This window comes from Triturus cristatus, chromosome 2_2, assembly GCF_964204655.1.
Source record: "Triturus cristatus chromosome 2_2, aTriCri1.1, whole genome shotgun sequence".
Classification (NCBI taxonomy): domain Eukaryota; kingdom Metazoa; phylum Chordata; class Amphibia; order Caudata; family Salamandridae; genus Triturus; species Triturus cristatus.
The window spans coordinates 730,376,233-730,403,287 of NC_140582.1; the positions used below are offsets into that span (position 1 = coordinate 730,376,233).

A 27,055-nucleotide genomic window follows, 5' to 3' on the forward strand; every position below is an offset into this window, starting at 1 on the left:
GTTTCGAAGGGAAACAGCCTTTAGAGAACGATCAAAATAAAGAACTAGGATGGCAGCTGAGATTCATATGTATTAATATTCTCTGCTGGGATGGATTTTGTTGGTAGGTGGTTGGTATGCTGCTTAGAAAATGTTATAAACATATGCGCAGTTATTTCACACAGAATAACCGTAGACAGGAGACAGCCTTAAGCAGCATTATATTTGGTCACAACCTCATATATGTCTTTGATCAAAATGTATTGCGTTCATTGTGCTAATAAACACTCTAGTATATCAAAAGAAATGTTGCATCAATGTAATTTATTCTGTCTACAGAGGTGTACAACGACATGATGGGTCCCCCTTCAAATGTGGTGAGGGGCCCCTGCAACTACTATGTCTCGCAAAAATTCAAAGGCCTCAGGATGAATAGTGGGCCCCCTGAAGGGTGGAGACTGCCCATCGTCAATTCCTACAATTCAGAAAATGACATGCACGTCAACTTTGCAAAAAAAAAAGCTATAGCATTTGAGAAAATAGTCAAACTAATGGATTGGGAGCTGGAAACGCTATTATAGAACAAGACAGCTATGTATATTTTTGAGTAGCTATTGATTAAATGCTTTCCTGGGCAGCCCACATGAAAAGAAAGAAGCAAAAGTCGACCGAAATTTTAAAAGACTCGCAAAGATTTTCAAACCTTGGAGAAAGAGCATTACGCCAATCTAGCTTAGAATTAGCATGAAAGCTTACCCCTTTTTTACTATATGCATCAATCAGGGAAATGTAAGCACACAACTCACCCGTGAGGGTCTCAAGGCACATGGAGGGGAGGGGTACGCAGCTCCGTTCAGCCGAATAGCCAGGCCTTAAGAGTCTTCCTGAAGGTGTTCAGGGAGGGGGCACGCCCGATGTCTGCTGGTAGCTCGTTCCAGGTCTTGGCTGCAAAGTGAGAGAAAGATCTTACACCTGTTCTGGCTCTGTGGATGCATGGGGTTTCAGCCAGTGTGAGGGTGGCAGATCGGAGATTTCTTTTGGGTACTTGGAAGTTTATTCTGTCGTTGAGGTATTTGGGTCCGATGTTGTGTAGGCATTTGTAGGCGTGAGTGGAATGGACTGGAATCAATCTTTATGCACAATATGCGACAACTCTGAAACCCACAAACTTCTACTCCTCAAAGCAAAACAAGGCTAGACTTAAACATAAAAGCATTGGCAAGTCTTCATAATGCCTCAATAGTAAACTATATGTGTGACTGTGTCAACGCTAACACACCATACAAGGATTTATATTTTTGCGTATCAGAAACAAAACAGATTAAAAAAAATGTGCTTCCAAACTTGGATGGCATCAGTAAAGTAATTAAATATCACAATCTTTTAGATTTTGAACCCCTTTCATCCTTGCTTCGAACTGAACAGAACCAGGTTGTTAAAAAAAAACGAGGTTGAACTATCGTACAGAGGATCTAAAGACATAGTTTAACTGCAAACATAGTGACCCAGCATGGAATTCCTATTTCAACTGTAAACAAATGTACCTTGATTCCAACCTTGAAACTTTAAGCAAAAGAAAATTCCTGAGATGTACAAAACTCTACATTCCTCTAGCTCAGTTTGTGAAACCTCAGAATCCTCATCTCAGGAACAACGGTTCATGTGGTTTGTGTGGTTATAAACTTGCAACTATGGAACATATTATTTGCATTTGCCTTAGAGTTTTAAATCTGCTAAAACTCTACCTTTGATCATTTGTTTTCCTACAAACACTAGGACTACAAAAGAAGCAATCTATTTGTGTTTCATTAATAAAGTCCCTTCTGTTAAAGGTGATTTAATGAGTTTTTAGACTTGACTTATAGCCTTTTAAAGACCCAGTAACCCATGAAGTATTTTGTAGTGGTGGCTTGCCTGCTTTCTTTCTGACTAAATTGTCTTCTTTGTATAGTTTTATCATTCTTAATAATTTTACCTTATGTGTATTGCTTGTAATCCTTTTATGATTAGTTTAAAGAAAGTTTATTTGTTACAAACTTAGGATATAATGCAATATAAAAAGATTTACACATATGCATAGAATAACATTGTAAAAATAGGAGGGAAAGGGACAAAGAAGTAAAGAAGAAAGGAAGAAAATAAGGAGGAAGGGGAAGAACAACCATATTATTCACAGTATACAAAAAGCAACAATTATATATAAAAATTCCTACATACACGGAACTATTCTAGGAGCAAAAGATAACTCTTAATTAAAACAGTAGTAAGTGTAAATTCATGGGGGTTGGGGTACTTCTTCAATACAGGGGTTATGCGCTGATAGTTTTTTAGCTGAAGCATTTAAGAATTCAGTAACGGGCATCCAAAGTGTCTCTCTTTTAATAGCAAGCGAGATTGGATGTACATAAGCTCTATCTGATCTATGATTATAGAAAACGCCATCCCACCATGCTTGAAAAGATACTGTAGAGGCAGTTTTCCATGATTTAGTGATCTGTTGAAATCCAACAGCTATGAGCAAATCAATAATATGAAATAAGAGGACCAAACTTCGGAGACGCTACCTAGGAAAATATGTGAAAAAGAAAAAGGAATATGGGAATGATGAATGAGGTTAATCTGCCGCCAGACTTGGGTCCAGAAAGTATGGATTGCTGGACAGTAAAAAAGCATATGTTTGAGATCTGCTGATGGAGTGTTACATGACCAACAGGAAGAGGAGATGTTAGGGTCAATCTTATGTAGTTTAGCCGTAGTGATGAGGAGTCTATTATAAATAAAAAATAAAGTTTGAGTTGTGTTAGCTGCTCTAGAGGATCTCCTTACTTTAGCCCACATTTTATTCCACATTGGAATAGGTAAAGATTCACCCAAATCAGATTCCCAACTGTACTCTTCGTCAGATTTATTATGAGAAAGAGGAATATCCATTAATTTTTTGTATATTAGAGTAGCCGACGGAGAGTTAGTTAAAAAAGATGTGGTAATAGGAGTTAAGGGAGTAGGAGAATGAGAGTTGGAGAAAATTGTAAGAGGTCTGGGTAACTGCTGTTAAAGATATATATTTAGAATGAAATGAAGAGGGAAGGGAAACGTGAGATTGCAGTACTGAGAATGGTATACAAAGGCCATCTTGAAAAGGTTGGTGAGTCCATTTGAGACCATAGGATAACCATTCTTTACAGAAAATATATTTATTGTAAAGTTTAATATGTTTATTGTACCAAATTGATGAAATCAAAAAGTGCGCATACTCATCTAGAACAGATGAGAAAAGTAGTTGGGAAATTTTCCGACCATTTTTAAGGATAGGGAAAGAAAATGAAAAGGGTATATGGGAAAGGATGAAAAAAGGCTCTCTCGATGTCTACCCACAAAGGGGAAAGACGAGAATCAGTCTCACTCTCAGACAATAGGAAGGAGGAGTGTCTATGAAAAAATCAGGTGTGATGAGAGAAAAAATCTGGAAAATTAACACCACCCATGTGTTTAGGTTTTTTAAGCTTACTAAGAGACATCCTAGGAGGTTTTATATGCCATAACATTTTTGTAAGAATGCAATATATAGTTTTATAGAAAGACTTTGGGATATTAATAGGAATATTAGATAGGTAGAACAATATCAATGGAACCAGCATCATGTTTATAGAATCTAATATACCCCACCAGGATAAAAATAAGGGGGCCAACGTGAAGTAGAAGAGCGTAAAGTTGTTTGTAATTCTTTTAGGTTTAAAGCGACAGTATCCTTAATAGAGGAGGTAAACCAAATTCCAAGATATTTTATTTTAACTGGGTTCCACTGAAAAGAAGAAGATAAGAAGTCAGTGTGAAAACAGAGCTTATTCAGAGGTAGGATCTCACACTTGTCAGCATTGATTTTATAACCTGAAAAAAGGGTAAAGTCAGTTACTTCTGATAAGAAAGCTGGTAAAGAGGATTGTGGATTTAAAATGAATAATAAAATGCCATCTGCATATGCTGAGAGTTTTAACCGATTAACTCCATAAGAGAAACCAGTAATATTTGTGTTTGACCGAATTTTTATTAAAAAAGGCTCTAGAGAAAGGATAAATAAAAGCGGAGATAAGGGACATCCTTGCCGAACTTCTCAAAGAAGGGGAAAAGAGGGGGATACAAGACCATTAGCTAAAATAAAGGACCTGGGAGAGTAATAAAGTAAAGAGACATGATTAATGAATTTTGGGGTGAAACCAAACCAAGCAAGGGTTGAAAAAATGAAGGACCAACTGACCGCATCAAAGGCTTTCTCAGCATCTAATGAGATTGCTGCTAACGACTTTTTATACGATTTAGATTTACTTAGAACGTTGAAAAACAATCTAGTATTATCCGATAAATGACGCCCTTTAATGAAACCACATTGTTCCTTTCAATCAACTGAGGCAAAAAAGGGTCTAAACAAAGAGCAAGGATTTTTGCATAGATTTTGTAATCTAAATCAATTAAAGAAATGGGCCTGTAATTCTTACAGAGTGTGTGGTCTTTGTTTCCTTTTTGGGAGCAGGCAAACCATCGCTTCTTGTAAAGATACTTCCGATTTTTTTATAGAAATAAAATATGTGAATAATTGATGTAATTTGGGAAGAAGGAATGGGCAGAAGTACGAAAAAAATTAAATGGTAAACCCATTAGGGCCAGGAGCTTTTCCTTTCTTAATAGCTTGAATAGCAGTAAGAATATCAGTAGTTTGAATATCTTCCTCCAAAGAGGAAAAATCTACATTAAGGGATGAAGGTGGAGGAATAGAGGATAGATAACGAGTAGTATCAGCCTGCTGAGAAGGAGATTTAGGGGTATAAAGCTGTTGATAAAAAATTGAAAATTCTAAAAGATTATCTTCATTTTTATGGACTGTAATATTAGTTGAAGTTAAAAGAGATTCAATCTTGTTGCGTTCTTTTTTGATTTTGAGATAATTGGCAAGAAGATTGACAGCCTTGTTTTGTGTGCTATAATATTTAGCACTAGACTTAAGTAAGTACAAGTTGGCAGATTCAGTGGAGAGTTTGTTAAAGGTAAATTTGGCTTTGATAAGTTCAGTCAAGTCAGATGGGGCTTCTGTGGAGTAATAAGAGTGCTTTAATTGCTTAATACGTGAAATAAGCGAATTCATGGTTTGGGCGGATGCTCTCCTCTTTTGAGCTATGAATGAAATAATAAAATCTCTAGAAGCAGCTTTGAAGTTATCCCAGATAAGAGGAGGGGAGGTATGAGTAGATTCATTTTCTAAAAAGAAAGTATCTGCGACTTTCTGAAAAGCAGGCGAAAAGTTAGGGTCTAATAGAAGGGCATTTTTAAATCTCCATCTCCTTGTTCCTTCAAAGGGGGGGTAAATCTAAATCCAGGGTTATAGGAGCATGATCTGATAATAATATAGATCCTATGTCTGAGTGGGAAATATTTTGAGTAAGGGCTTTCGTAATGAATAATTAATCTATACGGGATTGTGAGGAGTGAACGAGCGAAAAGAATAAATATTCTTGGAGAGTGGGGTGACAAAACCTCCAAGAATCAACTAGGGATGTTATGTTATGTTATGTTAACAATGATTTGTATAGCGCACTGACACCGGTTGGTTTCCTGGCGCTGTAGAGACAGGGGACAGTCAGAGTTGGAAGCCAGCGGAGTTAGTAGTAGGCTTGTTGATAAAGCCAGGTCTTTAGGGATTTCCTGAATGATATGAGGTTGGGGCATGGCCGGATCTCAAGGGGAAGGGCATTCCACAGACGGGGTGCCAAAGTGCCAAATCTGCAGTCACCCGAGCGTTTACGTTTAAAGGATGGGGTTTGTAAAAGGCATTGTTGGGCTGAGCGAAGGCTACGGGACGGGGCATACTTTATAATGAGTTTAGTGATGAAGGTAGGGCTTTTACAGTGTAGCGCTTTAAAGATCATACAACTGACTTTGAAGGTGCAGCCTTGGGCGACCGGGAGCCAGTGAAGATTTTTCAAAAGAGGGGTGGCAGAATGCCATCTAGGCTGGTTCAAAATCAGTTTTGCTGCCTGATTCTGCACCATCTGAAGTCGTTTCAGAAGGAACTGGGGGAGGCCCAGATATATCGAGTTAGCGTAGTCTATATGGGAAATCACGGTTGCAGTCACCACCTGTATCAGGGCTTCGTGGGTCAAAAGGCGGCGAACCTTCCGGATTTTTCTCATTTGAAAGTGGCACTTGGATATCACCTGGCCTACTTGCGTTTTTAGAGAGAGGTCACTGTTTAGGGTGATACCAAGCGTCTTTGCCGAAGATGAAGGGATCGGAGTTTGACCCATTTCTGTTGGCCAATACTGTGGGCCCCAGTATTTAGCACTGTCCCCAGTCAGGACCAGCTCGGTTTTTCCTGGGTTCAATTTCAGATGATTTTGGTTCATCCAAGCTTGGATGAACCTCATTGTTGATTGAAAGAAGGAGATGGACGTATCTGAGTTGTCAATTGTGAATAGGAGCTGAAGGTCATCCGCGTAGTTCAGCACCGTTACCTGTTTATCTCTAAGAGCTTGGATTAAAGAGGAAATATAGAGGTTAAACAGGTGGGGTGACAAGGACGAACCCTGGGGTACACCGCATGTAATGGCCTGCTTAGTGCCCGCTAGGTTACCCAGGTGGACTGCCTGGGAACGATTTACTAGAAAGGACCTCAGCCAACCGGCTGCCGTGCCCCAGATGCCAGCCTGAGAGACACGGTCGATCAAGATGGTATGATCGACTGTGTCGAATGCGGCTGACAAATCCAGGAGCACTAGAGCCTGTGGAATGCGATTGTCTGCGCAGTCCCTAAGGGTGTCCATTACTGCCACTACCACCGCCTCAGTTGAATGGGCTGGGCGAAAGCCCGCCTAATATGGATCAAGGCAGTTAGATGTCTCTATGAAGTTGGACAAGCAGTTGGCGACATGAGCCTCCAACACCTTAGCAAGAAAGGGAAGAAGGGAAATTGGGCGATAATTTGCATTGCAGGTCGGATCTGCACCTGGTTTCTTCAGGAGAGGTATTACAATCGCTTCTTTAAATGCAAGGGGAACTAATCCAGTGGCCAAAGAGTTGTTTAGAAGGGTACAGGCGGGGGCCGGAATAGCTGCTAAGCAGTCTTTCAGGATATAAGGAGGGCATCTGTCAGATGGGGCACCAGATTTTACTCTTACCAGTAATTCCTGGAATAATTCTGGGGTAATGGGGGGGAAACTGCTAAGTGAATCGATAGTGTTGGGGCTTGGAACAAAAAGGAGAGGACTTGAGGTTTGAGGAATACTGGCTTTGATGGCCATAATTTTCTCTGTAAAAAAAAACGTTAAGTGAATTACAGAGAACCTGGGTCGGGGGCAAACTGGGCCGGACGTTGTCAAGGTTGGTTAATTCATTAAGAATAGAAAAGATGTCCTTGGACTTATTGTTTGAGTTGGATATACGGGAGGAAAAGTAAGCAGTTTTAGTTACTAAAATAGATTTCATGTAGTCCTTCCTGGCAGAGATGTATCGAGTTTTAGCGTCAGGGGCATAGTTGCGGCGCCAACGTCGCTCGAGTTGTCGAAGGGCCAATTTTTTTGCTTTTAAGTCAGGAGAGAACCATTTTTGGGCATCGGCGCGTCGGGCCAGTTTGATCGTCTTGTATGGAGCATGAGCATCGCTGGCTGATTGCAGCCAGAGAGAAAGATTGTTTTGTGCTATATTGATATCAGAGTTGTGGGAGGGAATGGAAGTAGCAAGAGTTTGTAGGAGTTCCGACCTGTTTAGGGAATTCCAGTTCCTAGCTCTTCCACCCGTAGCTGTGACGGTGGACTTTCTAGGGGAATGGATAAGGTTAAATTTGATAAGAAGATGATCCGACCATAGACACGGAAAGGTGGCCGGGGTCGTGACTAAAAGAGAGTTGGTCCAGACCTGGTCCAGAATGTGGCCTTTACAGTGGGTAGGTGATTGTACATGTTGTTCAAAGTTAAGATTTGTAAGGAGCTCAGTGAGTTCACGCGACTGAGGACCTTCCAGAGGATCGTTGAACCAGTAGTTAAAGTCTCCCACCAAAAGGATCCTTGCATGATCAATGGCTAAGTTGGCAATTTGTTCGCTAAGCGCTAAAGGGAAGGACGGCATGTTGTTAGGGGGTCTGTAAAGAAGGACACATGCCATAGTAGTATAGGAAGTATCAATTTTTAGAACCAGGTTTTCAGTGTCTGAGAGATTCAGGCAGGTCAAGGCGGTGACGTTCAGGTCGTGGCGGAAGATTGCTGCCACTCCCCCGCCAGGTTTGCCGGGTCCACGATCAGCGTGAATGATGCGGTAGTTAGGCGGCAACACTGCTATGATATCTGGAGCGGAGTCTTGGGTGAGCCAAGTCTCAGTAAGTAAGAGAATGTCGAGATTATCCTCGCCTAGTAGAAGAAAGAGGTCCAGGTTATGTTTCACCATGGAGCGGGTGTTTAGATAAGCTATAGACATGGAATGTAGACAGGAAACGGGCGTAGTATGAGTAACAGGAATCGAAGTGGCGTTATCAAGAATGGTAGGGCGGTTGACTAGAAGCCCCAGTCTCTGGGCTCGAAAGCATAATGACTCACACAGGTGGCCCTGGCCGTTGTTAGTGGCCAGCAGCTTTTCACGGGAGTAGATGATCCGTCCTGTAGCATGGCGTGCCCTGGGGCCCGTCAGGGCGCGGACGGGCGCAGACGGGCTTGCCTTAGGCGCGCCTTCAGCGCGCTGACGGCGCGCCCGCTGCGCTCGTCCGCTGCGCGTCCGAGATATACACATTCTTATAGGATGCGGGAAAAGGGGCGTGGCCTCGCATCAGGGGGCGTGGCCTGTGGGCTGTTCGAAGAATGGCGGCAGTGAGTAAGATCCCAGACCGCGGCAGCGCTAGCATCCGCTGTGCAGGATTAGCCAAGTGGGAAGTGAGTGCCCAGAAGCTACAATCATACAGGTAAAAACATAAGTATACAATTTACAAAGTTTAAAAATCAAGTGTCTCTCTCCCGGCTTCCGCCTCAGGAGTGTCGATAGTCTCACCCGAGCTTGTGCTCGGCGTGGTTTAAAAGGAAAAAGGGGCGTGGCCTCGTGTCAGGGGGCGTGGCCTGTGGGCTGTTCGAAGAATGGCGGCAGTGAGTAAGATCCCAGGCCGCGGCAGCGCTAGCATCCGCTGTGCAGGATTAGCCAAGTGGGAAGTGAGTGCCCAGAAGCTACAATCATACAGGTAAAAACATAAGTATACAATTTACAAAGTTTAAAAATCAAGTGTCTCTCTCCTGGCTTCCGCCTCAGGAGAGTCGATAGTCTCAGCCCGAGCTTGTGCTCGGCGTGGTTTAAAAGGAAAAAGGGGCGTGGCCTCGCGTCAGGGGGCGTGGCCTGTGGGCTGTTCGAAGAATGGCGGCAGTGGGTAAGATCCCAGACCGCGGCAGCGCTAGCATCCGCTGTGCAGGATTAGCCAAGTGGGAAGTGAGTGCCCAGAAGCTACAATCATACAGGTAAAAACATAAGTATACAATTTACAAAGTTTAAAAATTGAGTGTCTCTCTCCCGGCTTCCGCCTCAGGAGTGTCGATAGTCTTTGAATTAGAGTAGACGTAAATTGAGTGTGCATGGAAGAGGGGATACACTTAGACTTGGAGCATCTATCTAGGAAGGGGTCCATATTCATATGACAATCGCCTCCCAAAATGAAACAATCATCAGTGTATAACATCAATTTAGATAAAATCTAAGGCCAAAAGAGCTTATCTGGAGTGGTGGGTGCATATACATTAAAAATAGTTAGAGGAATTTTATTAACAAGTAACAAAACTGAAACCCATCTACCTTCAGAATCGGCATCTTGATGTAGAAGTTGAAAATCTAAACGTTTATGACAAAGGATAGCTACACCATTGCAATTGCCTGAACCCGGTGATGCATAAACATGACCCAACCATTGGCGTTGAAGTTTGGTAATTTCTTTACTTTTTACGTGAATCCCTTGTAGTAAAGCTATATCACCTTTTAATTCAGCAATATGCGATAAAACCCGTTGACGTTTGATGGGGGAACCCAAACCTTTAACATTCCAGGATATAACTTTTAATGACATTTATACAAGCAAAAACTTTGAAGACAACTTAATACGAAGTGCAAATAGTAAAATGTAATAATACATCATAAATAACGCGCCCAATAAGAAGAACCCAAGAAGAAAAGCACAGCACAGTGCAGAGGAGAGGTACAAAGTAGGAAGGAATATCATAGTGAAACAGAAAATGAGTAATAATGAGAGGAGAAGGAGAACATCAGTGAATAAAATAGTAAGAAAGAAATGAAAGAGAGAAAGAATGTAGAATCTGTGTGAAAAGAGATGAAAACAAAAGATAGAGAAGTAAGGAGAATGGAAGAACATAACAGAAAATAAAAAGACAATACAAGTCAAACAACTGATAGTGATGAAAGAAAACAAAAAGACAAACCACAAACAGACAATGAATATGAGGTTGGTGGAGCCACATAAGGAACACCACACGCTGAGCGGGAGACTCCAGGACGAAGACGGCAAAGGGAGACATCATCCAGGTGAAATTGAAGGAACATAAATCGGGGGGACCACAAAACCGCACCTGATAGAGAAGAAAGGGAAATCACTAGCCGAAAACATACCAATACTACAATAAAATACATCAAGAAGGAGGAGAAATACAAGCAACCACAAACAATAATGGAACAATCCAATCATCGATGACTGAGGAATTTCCATAGACACGTCTTTGCAGGTGTCCAAGAAATGCTGAAGAAGTGCAGGATCATCATAGTGCATTGTTTTATTATTGTAAGTCTCCCTGAAAAGGCAAGGGTGGAACAGACCATATCTAGCATTCAGTTTGCGAAGGGTAGGTCACATGTCCAAAAACTTTTTTCGACGATCCGCTGTTGCTTTGGCATTGTTTTGAGCGAAGAAAAGATTAGAACCATTCACGGAAATTTTTCCTTTCTGCTTGGCGGCATGTAGGACCTTAAGCAGGTCGGTGTATTCCAGAAAATACAAGATAATGCCTCTATGTTTAGTTGAAGAAGACGGTGGACGAGGACTTTGCCCCAAGCGATGCGCACGCTGAATATTCAATGATGGGGATTCAGAAAGACCCAGAAGAGTTGAAAGAAAGGATCGAAAAAAGGAGAGAAGGTCAGAGCCTTCAAGTCCTTCCACAAGACCATAAATGTGGAAGTTGTTACTCCTGTTGTGATTTTCCAAATTTTCCACTTGTTGTTTAAGATGTGATATCTCTCTGTCCATAGAAGGGACTTGGTCGATGAAAGCTTGAACATACTCAACTTGTCTCTCTAAACATACAACCTTTTGCTCTATATGTGACCAATTGTCATCAAGACTCTGGAGACGGGTATTGGTTTCCTCCATGTAGGGCTTAAGAGAATGAATTTCCTCGAGAAGTAACTCCATAGAAATTGAGGAAGGAGGAGTAGTAGGAGAAGGTGGGTCTTTCTTGACTCGTTTGCCTGGCGTAGAGCTAGAGGCGGAAGGTATTTTGGAAACTGGTTTGGAGTTCGAACAAGGTGTATTGGATGCTGAGCCATTTGTAACCGAAGAACCAGAAACTACATCCTCCATATTGTCTTGCAAAATACTAAAAGGATTATAATCTTCTAATGAGGTATAATTAGAAGGTTGTGCACTATTGCGGGAAGAGCGTGGTTTTGCCATGAAGTAAAAATACTGAAATAGAAACCTCCTCAATAATAACTTAGGATACACTGCTTTAACAGGAAAAGTCAAAATTCACAGAGGATTCTCAGATGCACAGAACAGGGCTGTTGAGGAGAAGTGAAAAACAAATATATCATGGCATGTAGCTTAATTTGTTCATAGTTAACAGTCAATAGGAGATGAGCAAGCTGAAAAAGGGAGAGAAAAATGCTTAAGCAATGCTGAAATAGCATATTGTTATGAGGCAAAAAGTGTCTGAGGCAGCCGAGCGGCAAATAAAACAGAGCGGCAGAAATAGAAAATGGCGGCCGCATATACGCATCAAGCCGCAGCCGATGAGGAGAGGCAGAAAAAAATTCCATAGCGCTCACCCCGGTCACTTGTGAAGGTCGCAGAGGGTGAAGCAGAGGTTCATATCCATATGCAGGCGGTTTTGAGTCCGAAGAACAAGATTTTATAGCCCAGAGGATGCCTGTCACCTCAGACCACCACAGAGCTCCGCAGATCAGCGGCCATCTTCACTGGCTTCAAAGCCACGCCCCCAATCCTTTTATGATTAAACCAATCAAATCTAACAAGACCCCCTCTACGTCATAGGGACTGTGATGTAGCTTATGTCCCTGTCTGTTTCCCCTTCCCGTAGCTCACTCAGTTTTCATCTTCCATATTTTCCCCAGGACTGTTCTTTGGAACTAACTACTCTTACCCCTGCCCCCGCCTCACTCCATAGATTGCCTATACTGCACTCTGAAGCTAAGAACCCCATCCCACATCCTCCTGTTTCTCTTCTTCCACCTCTCCACGTGTTGAATCTCGCTGTTCTTTAGAGCTACCTTTCCGTACCTCCCCGCCATATTTTGCCCAGGGCTGCTCCTTCTAATTTCCTGCTCCTATTCTATACTACTGTTTGATTACTCCCACCCCACTTTCCCACTCCATATGTAGCCCTAGACTGCCACTGTCATACGTTTAAGGAACCAAGACCTTAAAAATAGCGATAGAGAACTGGTTGGTATGCCCTGTGTATGAAAGAAGTGCAAAGGGTTCAAAATTACAAAATAACAAACTCTCTACATAATGTAAAAGAAAAGGTCAGGTCAGAACCTGTTTGAATCCGTATTACTTGTTTACTATCTCCCCTCTGTAGTGTTGTGGGCCTTGGACCCATATGCTCTTAATAATAGACACGGACAAAGTGCAGTAGGGTACTGGAACTGGGCCCGAGCGCCAGGACCCTTTTTTTTGCAGGGTCACCTGACCGGTGACGTCTGTGATGGGTGGGTGAATAGTGTTGGCTACAAACTGGCGGAACACTAGAACGTGTCCAGCAGGACACTACATTCCTCCCAAACTTAAATGAAAGGAAACAAACAAAAGTCCAACCTATGAGGAAAAAAAATAACCAAGATACAGCACCAATGAGTCTCTTCAGGTCATCTGCCGGGTAGTGCTGGAGCTCTGGTCTGCCTGGTCAGGATGCTTTAGTCCACCTCGGCGATGTAGTTCAGACTGGCCTGGTCTCGCGGCTTTGGAGTCTATTTACAAAGTTCCAATAACGGTGCATCTGGAGCAGTGATGGAGTCCACTTTGGGAATCTTGCAGGCGCTCAGGCTCCGGTGGACACCCAACCTGCAAATCCGAAGGATGATCTTGGTGGATGAGGGCCTTCCTTGGAGGCGATGACGCTTTCCAGTGCCTGATAGCTGAGCAGCTTCAGACCTGCCTTGCCTGCCTGGACTCCCCCCTTACCGGAGTTTCCTGAAGGGCCTTACTGTCGGGCTGCCATGGGACCATGTGTACTGTGGGTGCTTCGTGTAGGCCGTGTGAAGGCATCGCTGAGGAACTGCCAACAGAACCACAGCCAAGTCGCTCATGTAGCCGCAGAGGGTGGTGTCTCAGTCTTGGTGTTCTCGCCATTAGGACTTGAGTTCTGTGCCTTAATCAGATGGTCTGTGGGTGACCAGTCTTCATCTGTGACCTCCATGATTCCTGTTGCCTGTCATGGAGCTGCAGCTAACGCATCTCTCCGATTTGGATTTCCCTCTCACAGGAACTCCGTTGAGGCCCTTGCCCTTGGGTTGCCACGTGACTCTGTGGGCTGTGCATGCCTTTCATAGGCCGCGCTGAGGGGTGCCTGCAGACCTCCCAACAGGGCCACGGCCAAGACACAGGTAACCTCCAGGGTGGATGGACCAATGGTCGGGTATGCTCTTCTTCGCAGGCTTTAGGTTTACGGGGGCACACAGAAAGTTCCTGGGTGTCTAGCGCCCCACAGCGCTGGGAGTGCCTTGTTGAACTCCGGCTGTCTCGAGTGTTTGGATCCACTCTGGTGGTGTGATGTTTCTCCGATGTTCTTGGTGATGATGCACCTGTGGGATGGACACGACAACTTTATATCAGTTGGGCAACAGGCGCCGATCTCTTGCTTTCGGTGACCTCATGGAGTGAGGAGGATTGGAGGGACTTCGTGCCCACTTACGGTTATATTCTGGCAGGCGCACTTGCTAGATTTGGTGCCATCGATGTCAAGCAGCAGGTGACAGGTAGTTGGTCACATTGTGAATCGTGGGGCTTGGACACAGATCGTTCTTACCAGCGGCTTACTGTTGGTCCTCCCGCAAAGCTGTCTCCAGTGACATCTCTGTACCCCGGTGGCTGGTTTGTGCTGATGACCACCTTCTCCAGTGCTGGCAAGAGTCCTCTCTCCTGTCACTCGTCTCCTTCTTGCATGCCTGTGGTGGTTGTTTGCCCTGTGGCATCCTGCCACTCTCCTTTCCTTCTTCGTGGAGTAGCATCATGCCGCGCTCTTCTCCTTCTTCCGACTAGGTTCGTCATTCGTATGTGGCGTCCTGCCACATGTCTCATGTTTGCCCCACATGGACATCTTGCTGGTCATGTCCGGTTCTTTGGACGGTCTGTACTTTGCTTTGTGGACCTCTTGCAGATCTTCATCCCCTTCTCAGGGACCTTAGCGGTGCTCCACAATCTGGATGGAGGGTCAACTTCTTTGCTCGAGGGCGTAGTGCTTGCGCCTCGGGCCTGTGCCATCATGACGCCTTTTCCTGCCTCCGTTCAGGCATGCTTGGCGGAGTGGGCCATTTTGAGTGACATGCTCCTTGCTTGTGGTGCGAATGTGGTGTCTGGCCATGTGTCGACTGAGCACATGCTGCGGTGGCAGTTGACCACGTGGAGTGTGCGACTTTCCTTTTGCCTGTCTTTCGTCACTGGCGACTCCGTCTTGAGGCAGTGTGAGGGAGGATACTGTGATGTCTTTGGCCCACTGCAGGGCTTCACTGGAGCAGTGGAGATGTGGATGTTCTTCTTGCTGCCTTCAGTAATTGCTTCTTCACTGTGGAGAGGTCTCTCTCTCCTGCGTTCGGGCCACCTTAGGCCTTTCGACTTCTTGGCTCTGGGGAACGCCGGTGGCTCTCGGTACGTGTGTTGGGTAGATGGCCAACAGCCCCTCACTTAACTTGTGGTGGGGAGCAGTGTCAGTCTTCCTCCTCATGGCACCAGTAGCAGCATCCTCTTTGTGTTGTGGCACCATGTCACGTTCTTTTCTTCTCTTGTAGGTGCAGTGCTTACTCCTCAAGGCGGCATTGTCACTGTGCTTAGTCCTGCTTGATTGCACCTGGCTGGGGCAGTTGTGGGCTTCTTGTAGCTCTTTGTTACATGGGAGTTTGGAGTCTCTCCCCTTCAAACACTTGACAGCCACCCTTGGCCAGTCCCTGTTGGGGTGCTGAGAGCGGCGCTCAGTCACTTCAGCTTGTTTTGCCTGTGGCTGGGCTAAGGTCTCCTTACTGGACGTGGGTACCTGCGGTGTTTGTTGAACATAGTGGCGATTTCAGGCGCCCAATGTGCTTACTTCCTTTATTATGCTTTGTGACTGCAGGCACTCACTGTGAACATGCCTTCATTCCTTGTTCCTCTTGTGAGCTGATGAGGGCCGTTGCAGCAGGCAGGAAAGTCTCTTCTGGCAGTGGTTGCAAATGGCCACCAGAGGGTGCTCTGTGTACTTGCACCCATTTTGGCTAGTCACTCTCAATTGCGGCTGACAGCAGTGCTGTATGGATGCACCAGTAGACAACAGCAGGTGTCATGTGCTCTGTGTGGTTGAGTACTGTTCTGAGCGCCTTGTGGCTTCTTGTGGGAGTATCAGTTTCGCTCCCTTTTATGCGATGACTGATGGGCAGCCACTATGGGACATGTGGTGCTCACTTGACTGTCTTCTTTGCTTTGGCTAGCATCATTAGGTCATGATGGTGGCATACTGCCACTGGGGCGTGTAGTGCACTCAGCACCAGTCCTGGCTGTCAGTCTCTCATAGACTCCTTCTGCATTCCCACTTTTGTAGTTCAGGGTGTGGTGTGGCACAGTGGCTACCAGATGGCGCTGCAGCTACTTCTTGCAGGCTAGGCCACAGTAGTGCTTTTCCCCAGCGGCCATGAGAGATGGGACCATGGGCCTCCATGTAGTCTCCTCTGTATGCACTGTTTCATGCAAAATTGCAGGGGCATTGCAGGTTTTGCTTTGCTCAGGGTAACTTAATCATCATTTTAAAAGGTTGCTTACTTTCTTTGAGGCTGCCTCCGTCATTACTTATTGTTGATGAGGGGGCGGTGCAGGCAGGGGCTGCTAGGTGGTGCTGCTTTTGCATCGGGAGGCTGCTGCAACTTTCCTTATGCCGCAGTCATCGTGTATGCTGTACATGCTCAGTGCCCACTCCTGTTGCTGGAGGTGAGCCACTGTTGAAGATTTCTGCACTTCCTGGCTGCGGCCGCACAGATGCAGTGATCCTTAATGGTGAGTACATCCAAGTACCGCCCCTTCTCCCACAGTCAATGACACAGCAGGCTGCAGCAGATCACCGCTCGAGCTCCGACCTGCTGGAGTTGACGAAATGCCGGAAGGTCTTCCTTCTCGTCAGGAGGGCAATTTGGGCATGCCTCCTACAGGTGGGTGAAAGCATAGGTGCTGGGCATGACAGGCATAGTGCTTGCTGGACGGCAAGGCTGCAGGCTCGTTCTCGGTTCAGTGAGGGTTGCAGGGACCTTGGCAATGGAGAAGCAGTGCCGCTGGCTTGTGGGTGCCTTGTCAGCCACGCCACAGTACTCTGCCCCTTCTCACCTTGGCACTGCTTCCTTTATGTACAGCGCGGTGTACAGCATGCGGGGCAAGGCGGAGGGTGCAGGAGCTGTGAGGGCGTGTTATGTGGCACGATCTGGAAATCTTACATGTCTCTGCCGGCCAGCAGTATCTGGGCTCCTCGGGAGTGGCTAGCGCCCTGCTGTCGCTCTCTGCGGTATCGCTGGTGGCCCACTCTCGCACTGCTGGCGGGGCCTTGCTGGAATGCTTTGGGAGCACACACAGCAGGTACGGCCTCTGCTTTTTTTCTCTGACCTCGGGCACTTCATGCAGGACACTTGCCTGTGCAGAGACGGCCTCGGGTCTTGTCCCTCTTTCTTTCCGTGGCACTGACTGCTGACCCCAGGTGCATGTGGTGAGACTCCTTAAGTGGTGCCACAGTACTACCCAGGCATGCACGGTGTTCCACAGGTGGACATCTGAAGGGCTGGGCTGCCTCTCAGGAAATATAGCGGTTTTACTTCCACCTCATGGTCTGTCAGGACAGCGGCGACAGCCAGTGCGGGGTGCCTCGGGATATACTCCCTCCACGAGGAACTGTACAGCAGCTGCTACCTTACACATGGGATAAGGCCCACTCATCGCCATTGTAGTGTTGTGGGCCCTGGGCCCACATGCTACTAATAATGGACACGGTCAAGGTGCAGTAGGGTACTGAAACTGGGCCCGGGCACGTGCGTCCGGCCCCTTTTATTTGCAGGGTCACCTAACTGGAGACGCCTGTGATGGGTGGGTGAATAGTGTTGGTTACAAACAGGCGGAACACTAGAACGTGTCCAGCAGGACACTATACCCTGCTTGTTGATTTGGAGCTGCCTTTGATTAAGGACAGACATGAAAGACAAGGCCAAGCTCAGACCTTTACCCTTCCCTGCCCAGTCTCATTCCATTCCCGTGTTGCCTGGAAGCTCTTTGAGCATCCTGCCCCTATAATCCAGCTCTCATCGGTGCATCAGCTGATCTTTAGAGCACCAAGCCCAAACGAGCATGTGACAATCCAGTTACTGCTTCCTTACACTGCTTGGGACTGTACCCCTGAGCAGAGGTCCTAAATCTTCGTTTTCCTAATTGATTTCCCCTCCTCCTTGGAGTGCTGTTTGAGAGTTGTACTGAGGAGTTAAATCTCCTATTTCAAGCCCCACTTGCCCCTCTCAGTGCACTAGAAGACAGGCTGCTGTTGTCATGTGTGCCAACCTGGTCCTGAAATAACCTTTATTCTCAGTGTCAATGCCGAATCTTTTTTAGTAATGCAGGCTTTGGAAATGCACACCCTCCTCCTCTGCCCATTCCCACTCACTTCCCTCCTTCAGGTAGCATTGAGGTTATCTGTGTGGTGCTTCTGGGGGATTCCCCAGGCCTGCCTAGTGTATCCCTCCTTGTATTGTCTTCCATGAGTCTGCTGCTTGGAATTCCCTATCCCTACCCACAGGTCCTCGACAATGACATCATTACTGACTTCTAAAAACCTTTATTGGACCCAGTAACTCCCTCATTTTCATATATGCGAAGCCTCTGCCATCAGGAAATCGTCACCTCCCCCCAGGTTCCACGTAATGATAAATTGGGGCACATAGCTATAACTTCCAGGAATGTTGTTATTGACTGCTGTCCTGTTTTTGTATTGATAAGAGCCTCAAAATGAGTGGTACTCTGCCATGGTAACTGTGTTTCCCTCTATGATCTTTATAAAACACATTTTACATGGACCGTATAATCTCGTATAGGAGTAAAGTGATCTTAATACCCTCAGAATTTACAAACAAAACTATTGTGGTCTTTGTTCCATGTAAATCAAACTTGGTAGAGTTTAAAGTATAATCAGTAAAACCAGTAGCAGCTGCCTGGGAACTGGGGCAAGGGAGGGGGTGAGGGATGAAAAAAATAAAAAATAATCTTGCATTCTTCTTCGCCGCTGCCCATGTCTCCTCCATCTGTTTCTCTGCTGCACCAGGAGCATCCAGGCACCGGGACTCTTCCAGCCAATCATGACGCTACATGAGCAGCATTGTGATTGGTCTGACCGACCTGTTTGGCCGCTCATGAAGTGCCTGGAAGGCGGGGCATGTTCTCCACTGAGATGCACAACACAGCCCAGTGGAGAACATAGCAAGTGTGCATGACTATTTGGCCATCCCCAGAGGGCCGGACAAGCCGTCATGCACACTTTGAGAGGGAGTGCAAACCACTCCTGCTCCCTCTGACGACAGGGAGCCCAGCTCCACCCAGCCCAACCTGGCTGGAGTAGCAAAAAAAATAAAATGCTAATAACTTCTTGTTATCATCATTTAAATTTTATTTTCCACTGCTCAATGAGCAATAGGGTGACGCTGCCCCGCCTTAGCGGGCGAGCTGCCACTCCATTGTTTCTGTGCTCCACAAACCCCCATCTATACAGGCTCGCAAATGCCTAATCCGCTATGTGAACATTTTTACAAGAACTGACTAACCCCCTATATTCTTTCTGTGTCCCTGGAATGTGTCCTAAAATTGAATTCAGTGGACTATTACATTGTATTATTTAATTTAATACATGGGCTGCCTATTCCTCCACTGTTAATCTTCCACTGTCTGGGCTGATAGAGTCATTCATAGAAGACAGACCAGTGGCTATAAAAGCACATCAGACAGATCTTACTTCATTCACCAGTGTATGTCATTTTTATTGGGGTGCATTGGAACTCGAATTGAGTATACTAGCCTTAGAGAGTGACTGGTAACAATTACAATTACGCTGTTTTGGAATACTCCGTGGCATATTTACAAGAAAGCGGCGATGCGTGTCGTTAAGCCAAGAAGGCTAACAGCACGCTCCATCACTGTAGAAATGAAGGCTACACCATATTTACTAGAATATGGTGCAGCCCTGTGGTTCCCCCTGCACTGTCAGTAAATTAAGCTGCCTAGCACCAACGCAGGCAGCCTTGCACCATAGTGCTAGGGTGCCTGGGTTGAGGGGACGATTGTTTATGTGCAAGAAGGTCCCCCTTCCTGCACATAAACAATCTTTAAATGCCATTTTGTAACTTCTATGTGTGCTGCTTAATGCTATTAAACTGTTATGTGTGCTTAATGCATACATAACACACATAACAGCAAAAAGGCATGTTTTTAAATGATTGTATATGTGCAGGAAGGAAGAACCTCCTGCACATAAACAGTCATTGGTGTTTTTCTGTTTCTATGTGTGCTGCCCAAGGAGACACACATGGATACAGCAAAAACGAGGAGAAATAAAGCATTTCTCCTAGTTTCGCCTGTGTATGACCAGGTTTTCCCTGGTCTTAATTCTTGCGCTACCTCCTATTTACGCTGCTCTTGTAAATACGGGGCAGAGTCAAAATCACTGGGTGTTGAGGTGGAACGCCCACCACAACACCCATTGCCCGCCCCTTTCATGCTAAGTGTAGCATGAAAGGAGGCCTTATTTACAAGGCAGCGTTAAGCTGAACGCTGCCTTTTAAATAAGGCAAAGCTCCTATCGCCATCTCAGTGTCACTAAAAGTGACTTTGTGTGGCGATAGGGGCTTGTAAATATGCCCCTCCATGTTTTGACGAGAGAAATAGACAAGGGAAACCCTACTCACTTGGAACCAGGGTACGTAGTTTATAAACAGAAACAATGGTTCCTGTGGACTGATACAGTAATATTGGTAACTGTAAGCACAATCGCGATGAATATGGGTTAAATCGATATCCAAAGGAGAACAAACACTATATCACTCAATGTTTGGTACTCGTAATCAATAATTAAATATGTAAAACATATAACAGATACAGAATTACTAAAATTCATACACAGTAAGAAGTGTCCCCAGTGAAAAAATGGAAACTGCAACACATATAGTGACATGAACAAAAAAAGGGGGTTTCCAAATTCAAGGTAAAAACGACCATGAAACAATAAATAATAGGAGCAGCTATACTACACTACTCTCAGCTCATGGTCAACAACGTTCCAGGCCATAGATATCCTCCAAATATGAAACCCTTGCATCCACTGCATTCCACTGTTGACCCAAAAACGACTCAAAATTATACTTCACAGTTTTCCATATCAAACTATGCATCATGTCATTACCTAATATAATTCCTCATCATTCAAGCCAGTTGATCACCATTCAGCTGTAAACCAGGCTACACCACACTATTCTACTATGCTTCAAAAGGCTGACATATAATGAATGTGCACACAAACATAAGCCAAACACATGAGCTAAGCCCATCTCTTTTTAATTCCGTTCCTACTTATATAAAGAAGGTACAACAATAAAAACTTAGCAGCATGACAAATAATGTAAAATAAAATGTGTCAGTCTCCAAATGCCGACTAAAATGTCGCTGAAAAAACGCTCCATCAACGTATTCACAGCACAGTTCCAACCTGCAATAGCTTATAAAATCTATCTTCCCCCCCAAGCTAAGAACAAAGTACAAACAGGCAGGAGATGCTTCTTGTCAAATGACAATCAAAAAATAAATGCACCATATCATCAACAACTGGGAAGTTACACGTAAGTATACTTTGTGTATGTACTCTGCCGTAACAAAAAACAGCAAACCACATTTCAAAACACAGCCGCACATACACTGACAATTATTTCAGGCAGTCTCTAACACAGCTACCAGAGCCTCATACAGCCTCCAGTAGTACCACACAAAGCACCCAACAGACCATAACATAGCCTTAATAGTTTCTCTCGAACTGCCTCCAAATTCTTACATAATACACAACAAGCCTTAGGTTACACTCAACAAACTCTGATATTTCTCATCAGTACTGCACACTGAAGGCACCATACTGCCTTGCCTAAAAGCTACTAATTTCAGTCCAATATTGCACAATGTATCAGATTATGCAAACCAGATCCTTTCGTGGTTTCTCTGAACAGACCTTAAGTGTTTTCAAGCATCATCTAGGCAGAAAAGTGACTTTATAAGGAACCGATAACAAGGCTTGACATGAAATGGCATGCAAGACATGACTGGACATGACAACTCTTAAAGAAAGGTAAAACTGCCCTTACATTATCTGTCAATGTATAACTTCAGAACAGCGTATCCAGATATGTTGAGAAGTGCTTTATTATCAAGCTCTCTTCAACAAGAAGCATTAGCAAAGTGAATGTAGAAAAGTGGATTATTATTTGGGGTGAGTGACAACCCACTAACAGGAACAATCACTACCCATGTCAGGGTGAACCCCAAAAGTGACTAAATTATTCTGAGCTCCACCCCTTGGTAGATAATGCACAGAGGATACAGGCCTACCTTAGAGCAAACATTGATGAAGTAAAAAGGCAACACAATAAAAATCCCAAATTCATTTAGAACAATAGAGTAAAATGTAATAAGCAATATGAAACCACAATGCCAAAAATTCAAAAGGGGTACTGGAAATCTGAATTTGAATTATTTTAAGTAGAAATAGGGCGAGACGCAATAGGCTCCAATGATAGTATATTGTGGCGGCCGATAGGGACCTATGCACAATATGAGGCTGACCACAGGTCGAATACACCAACCTGGCTCCATTCGGTCAAAGAGTTTGCCTTCTTACTTGGTCTTTTAAGTCCCAATACTCCACAGGAGTACACTTCTAAGACCCCTCTGGGCCTCAGCACTTAGAGACTCACAGTGTGTCAGGCAGAGGCCAACAGGTCCATTTGCCACTGGTCAGCTGAGTACTTCCAGCTTGCTGTCTACCTGCAGTGACACAGAAGGTCAGCCAACTGACTCTAGGAGGCCACTCTTTTTTCTGGGCATAAGAGCAAGCAGGTCAACTCCTTCCATGCTCCTCTCAGGTCACAGACAACAGGTTCAGCTCTCTTCTCATCTTCTATAGGTCCGGAAATTGTTCTCACATGGGCGATTGGAGCTGCCACCTTTATGCCTGGCATGGAATAGTGGGTATAGGTCACTCCTTGTCCCTCCCTAACCAATGGGGTAAATGTTCCCGGGGCCAGCGCACCCATTTTTTCAGTACTTCCGTGGCATCTTACTGCAAACATTTTCAAGATGACAAGTGTCTTCACCCACAATAAACTTCTGCTCTGAGGGCTGTAGGTGAGTGAACTATTGTAATCCTTGTGTCCTCCCTCATCTAACACTAAAATCCAGTTTGCAAAGCAAGTACTGTACCCACAACAAACCCAGAGACAGAAATCTGACAAGACAAAAGCAGGGTACCCCAGCAACCAGACACTAGTTACACAAGAATTGTCTTGACATCCTTTTCTGTCGCTTTCAAGCTCATCCCAAGTATTATATGTGAACCCAGCACACCTGTGAAGCATGATTTGACACTGTTGTGTCAAAAAGGAGGACCACAGCATCCACCCTGCAAAATCTGCGGAGTTCAGATGAATAATTTCTGTATATTAAGGTCAGCCTACAGTTTGTTTCTGGGAGGCTTTTCACACCCTTTTCATGCCCATTTAAGGCTAATATCTAGTTGGTTGAAGCTGGACAGCCACTGCAAATTAGCCTTCAGGACCTCCAGGTAAGGAAATCCTTGTCACGGAACGAGATCAGAGGCAGGAGTAGGGTGCCCTTGGATGAGTCAAGGAGTAGCCTTCTAGACTCGATACCCGTTATCCCCAATTCTGCCAAGGAAGGGGACAATGCGAATAATTCATGGCTTAGAAGGGTGTCTGACAATGTTGCCCCCATTAAGGCTGTAAAAAAGGCTACTAAGATCCATTTAGCATGCTGGTTCTCGCAGGAAGTATCTCTTGAAAGAGCAGCATGTTAGAAATTAGAAAGAGTTTGGTGGCATTCGTATCAGGATGCTGATAATGCCCACAATAGAATGCCATTGAATCCTATCATAGAAACCTTCAGAAGATTCACAACTCATTTTAAACACAATGAAAATCCAGTGTCAGTTTCCTCCATCACATCCCTGCTGCTCACACACTAATCAGATAATTTTGCATATGGCATATTTGTACATTTTCTGGTACAGATAATCTTTCAAAATTACTTTAGAAGCCTCAAATAACCAATCTGGTAGCTCAGTGGACTAATGCATCTCGTCCAGTGATTAGTGTCTGACATCAGAGTCACATGTTCCAATCTTGTTCGGCCCACTCAGCCGTTCATCCTTCTGTGGGCAATAAATGAGTACTATTGACTTGGGTGCCAATAACCATTATTATTCCACCCAAAGGGGTTACTGTGTGGCTTACAAATATACGTTTTGTTATTAGTGCAGCAAGTATAATCTAAACGATGAAGGCTAAAGGTGACATTTAACCAGCTCTGTACTCTCACTGCTGTTTCCCAGCTCCCAGTCCTAGCTAGTGAACTAAAATTCTGAAAACCGTGCATTTGATGTTCAAGTTCTGGATAATGAATTCTTCTTTCTTCCGGGTTATGAACTCACAGTTCAAGAATTGGGATAATAAGCCAAAAGTGCTCAACAACTTCTTTTAGAGACAAACATGTATTCTCAACTAGTCCAGTGGGGATAAGTTTGTATTAAAAATAAACCATCTACTTTCTTGGCATGTAACACATTTTTTTGATTAAAAACGTTACTTGGCTCTAAAAATGATAATTTAATAAGAATCATTAATTTAACCAAATCATATTGATTTTAGTGGCTGTAAGCACTTGTAGGACTTTCATAAATTTTTCAACTGGTTTTAACATTTTAGAGCAGTTATAGAAATAAAAATTCAAATAATTTAAGCATTCTCTCTCTCTCTCTCTGTATATATATATCCAATGAAAATAACAAATACGACAAGCAAACACAACAGTATGAGGCGTTGGTTACAACGCTGAGGAAAGAAAAGATATTATTGCCTGAGGAAGTGACTAGGGAGGCAATATTGTACTTTTAACATGAGCAAATTATGACAAGGAGGCCACCTCCAGCTTAATGACAGACAATGTTATGAACGCATCAATACGGCAATCATGAAAGCTACACAGCAAGAATATTACCACAAACTGGCTAAGTGGAAAAGTAAGAAAATGTTATCGGAGGATGAATCCAAATACCTCAAAAATGATAATCCAGTAACTCCTCTGATCTATTTTATACCTAAAGTCCACAAAGACACGAAGAACCCACCCGGCAGACCAATCATCTCTGCAAGGGGTGGGCTTCTGGAAAGAACATCAGTGTACATTGACTATTTTTTACAATGTCACGTGAGAGCTTTAGAGTCTTACATACAGGATACAGGTGACTTCTTGCTCAAAATACAACAGGTCACATGGAGGGATGAATGCTGGATGTTGGCGCTCGATGTGACAGCACTCTATACGAGCATTGTACATACTGATGGAATATCTGCAGTAAACCATTACCTAGCTCGGAGATCAGAACAATATGAGGATCACAATATAATGTTGCTACAAATGCTTGAATTCTGCTTACGTAATAACATTTTTATGTATAACAATCTTCTCTACCGTCAGTTGCAGGGTGTGGCAATGGGGGCCAGTTTCTCTCCAAGCTACGCCTGTCTGCATATGGGAGCTTGGGAGGAACTGGTCCTCAAAGTCAAACATGGGGCCATTTTTAATACAAATGTGGTTGCTTGGTATCGTTATATTGATGATTTATTTGTAGTTTGGAGAGGCGCCAAGGAACAGGCTGAGGATTTTATTTCTGTGATTAACGAAAATTAATTCAATCTTAAGTTTACTGTGACTATGAGTCAGTCTAGTGTTACCTTTTTGGATACTGAGGTGTTCATTAGTAACAATAGGATTGAAACAAGACTGTTCAGAAAGATCACTGCAGGCAATACCATCTTGCATGCCGGCAGTGCGCATCCTGCACACTTGATAACCAGTATTCCTTACGGAGAGATGCTACGATTAAGGAGAGTGTGTACGAGTCATAGATAGCGCTTTAGCAAAATCTATGAAAGTCAGCAGACAGGAACTCCTCGATACTTATAAACCTACAGTCCATTTAGAAACACCTGCAAGCACAGTAATGCATGATCAGGCATCTGTGCAAATCAGCACGTTCAGAATCATTACAGGATACAATAGACAACATACGGAATTATATAAAATTATTAATTGTAGTTGGCCTACAATTCTGAGTGATCCTGTTATTGGTTCTACCCTGCCCCAGAGAGCCTCCATTACTTTTAGTAGGGCCCCTTCCATGAAGGACCGACTGGTCAATACCAGCCTGGAAATTATTGAAAAAACTACTTGGCTACAGACTAATAGTGGCTTCTTCAAATGCAAAACTTGCAAGTCTTGCATTCATGGTACCAACATGAAAACTTTCAGAGATGGTTTTAGTAGCAAGGAACATCATATTAATAAGGTACTTACTTGCAAGACTGATTTCACTATTTATGTACTTCAGTGCCCATGCCAGCTAAGATACGTTGGGAGTACAAAACATGCGGTGCATAAACGCATCTTACAACATCTTCAGGCAATAGCAAATCCGGACAACACCTACCCTGTAGCCAGGCATTTTAAGGAATTCCATCACAGCGACAATAAGGGCCTGAAATTTTATGTGATTGATGCGGTAGTCACAAGTAGGCGAGGAGGCGACAGGGAATCCAAGCTCCGTAAACTCGGAACAAGATATATTTTACAGCTTGATACCAAACATCCAGGGGGGTTGAATATCACGGAGGACTTACATACTTGTTTACCCTAAACTCTGGTTGGAATTTTGTATACATGATCATAAGCAATTTTTATCTTAGTAGGTCAGACCTGTGTGGGGTTTTACCTTTTTGATAATTATTTATTGTTTTAGGATTTTCTAATGTTAAGAGGGTGATTAAATAGTCGTCTCACTCTCTATTAGATTCATGGTAGCCAACCGAAGTCCCCTCCCTATCAGGAATTCAGCCACCAGTGCAGCGAAAACAGGAAGCAGGCAGGGGGTGGCAATTAATACTCTCCCCATTTGCTAGTTTTTCATGTCTATAATATTTCAATGATGAAATAGTGTGCTGAGATGAAAATATGTCCCCAATTATATAGGGGGTAACTGAGTTAATATTTGGGTTATCTAACCAGACATCTGTACATAATAAGCACCTTACTTGCTGTTAGAGAGTTGTGACTGGGCTCAGTCCACCCTAATGCAAGATGTATCTCCCCAAATTTAAGTAGCAGGTACTAATAAGGTTTTTTAATTCACAGTGGATTTATTGTAATGGATATGGTTTAGCACTTTTTATTTGCACAAAAATCTGATGGACAAAGATTTGTGATTTTATTCTTGTGTCAGGCGGG

General features: G+C 44.1%; 1 protein-coding gene across 1 annotated transcript in view; it reads right to left on the reverse strand.

Moving 5' to 3' along the window:
• Positions 1–13,904: 13,904 nt before the first annotated feature.
• LOC146862718 (uncharacterized) overlaps positions 13,905–27,055 on the reverse strand; it is a 67,018-nt gene continuing 53,867 nt past the window's right edge. Inside the window, exon 3 of the mRNA XM_085643107.1 lies at positions 13,905–14,043. Coding sequence (XP_085499233.1) covers positions 13,905–14,043 — 139 coding nt within the window. The remainder of the gene's footprint in view (positions 14,044–27,055) is intronic.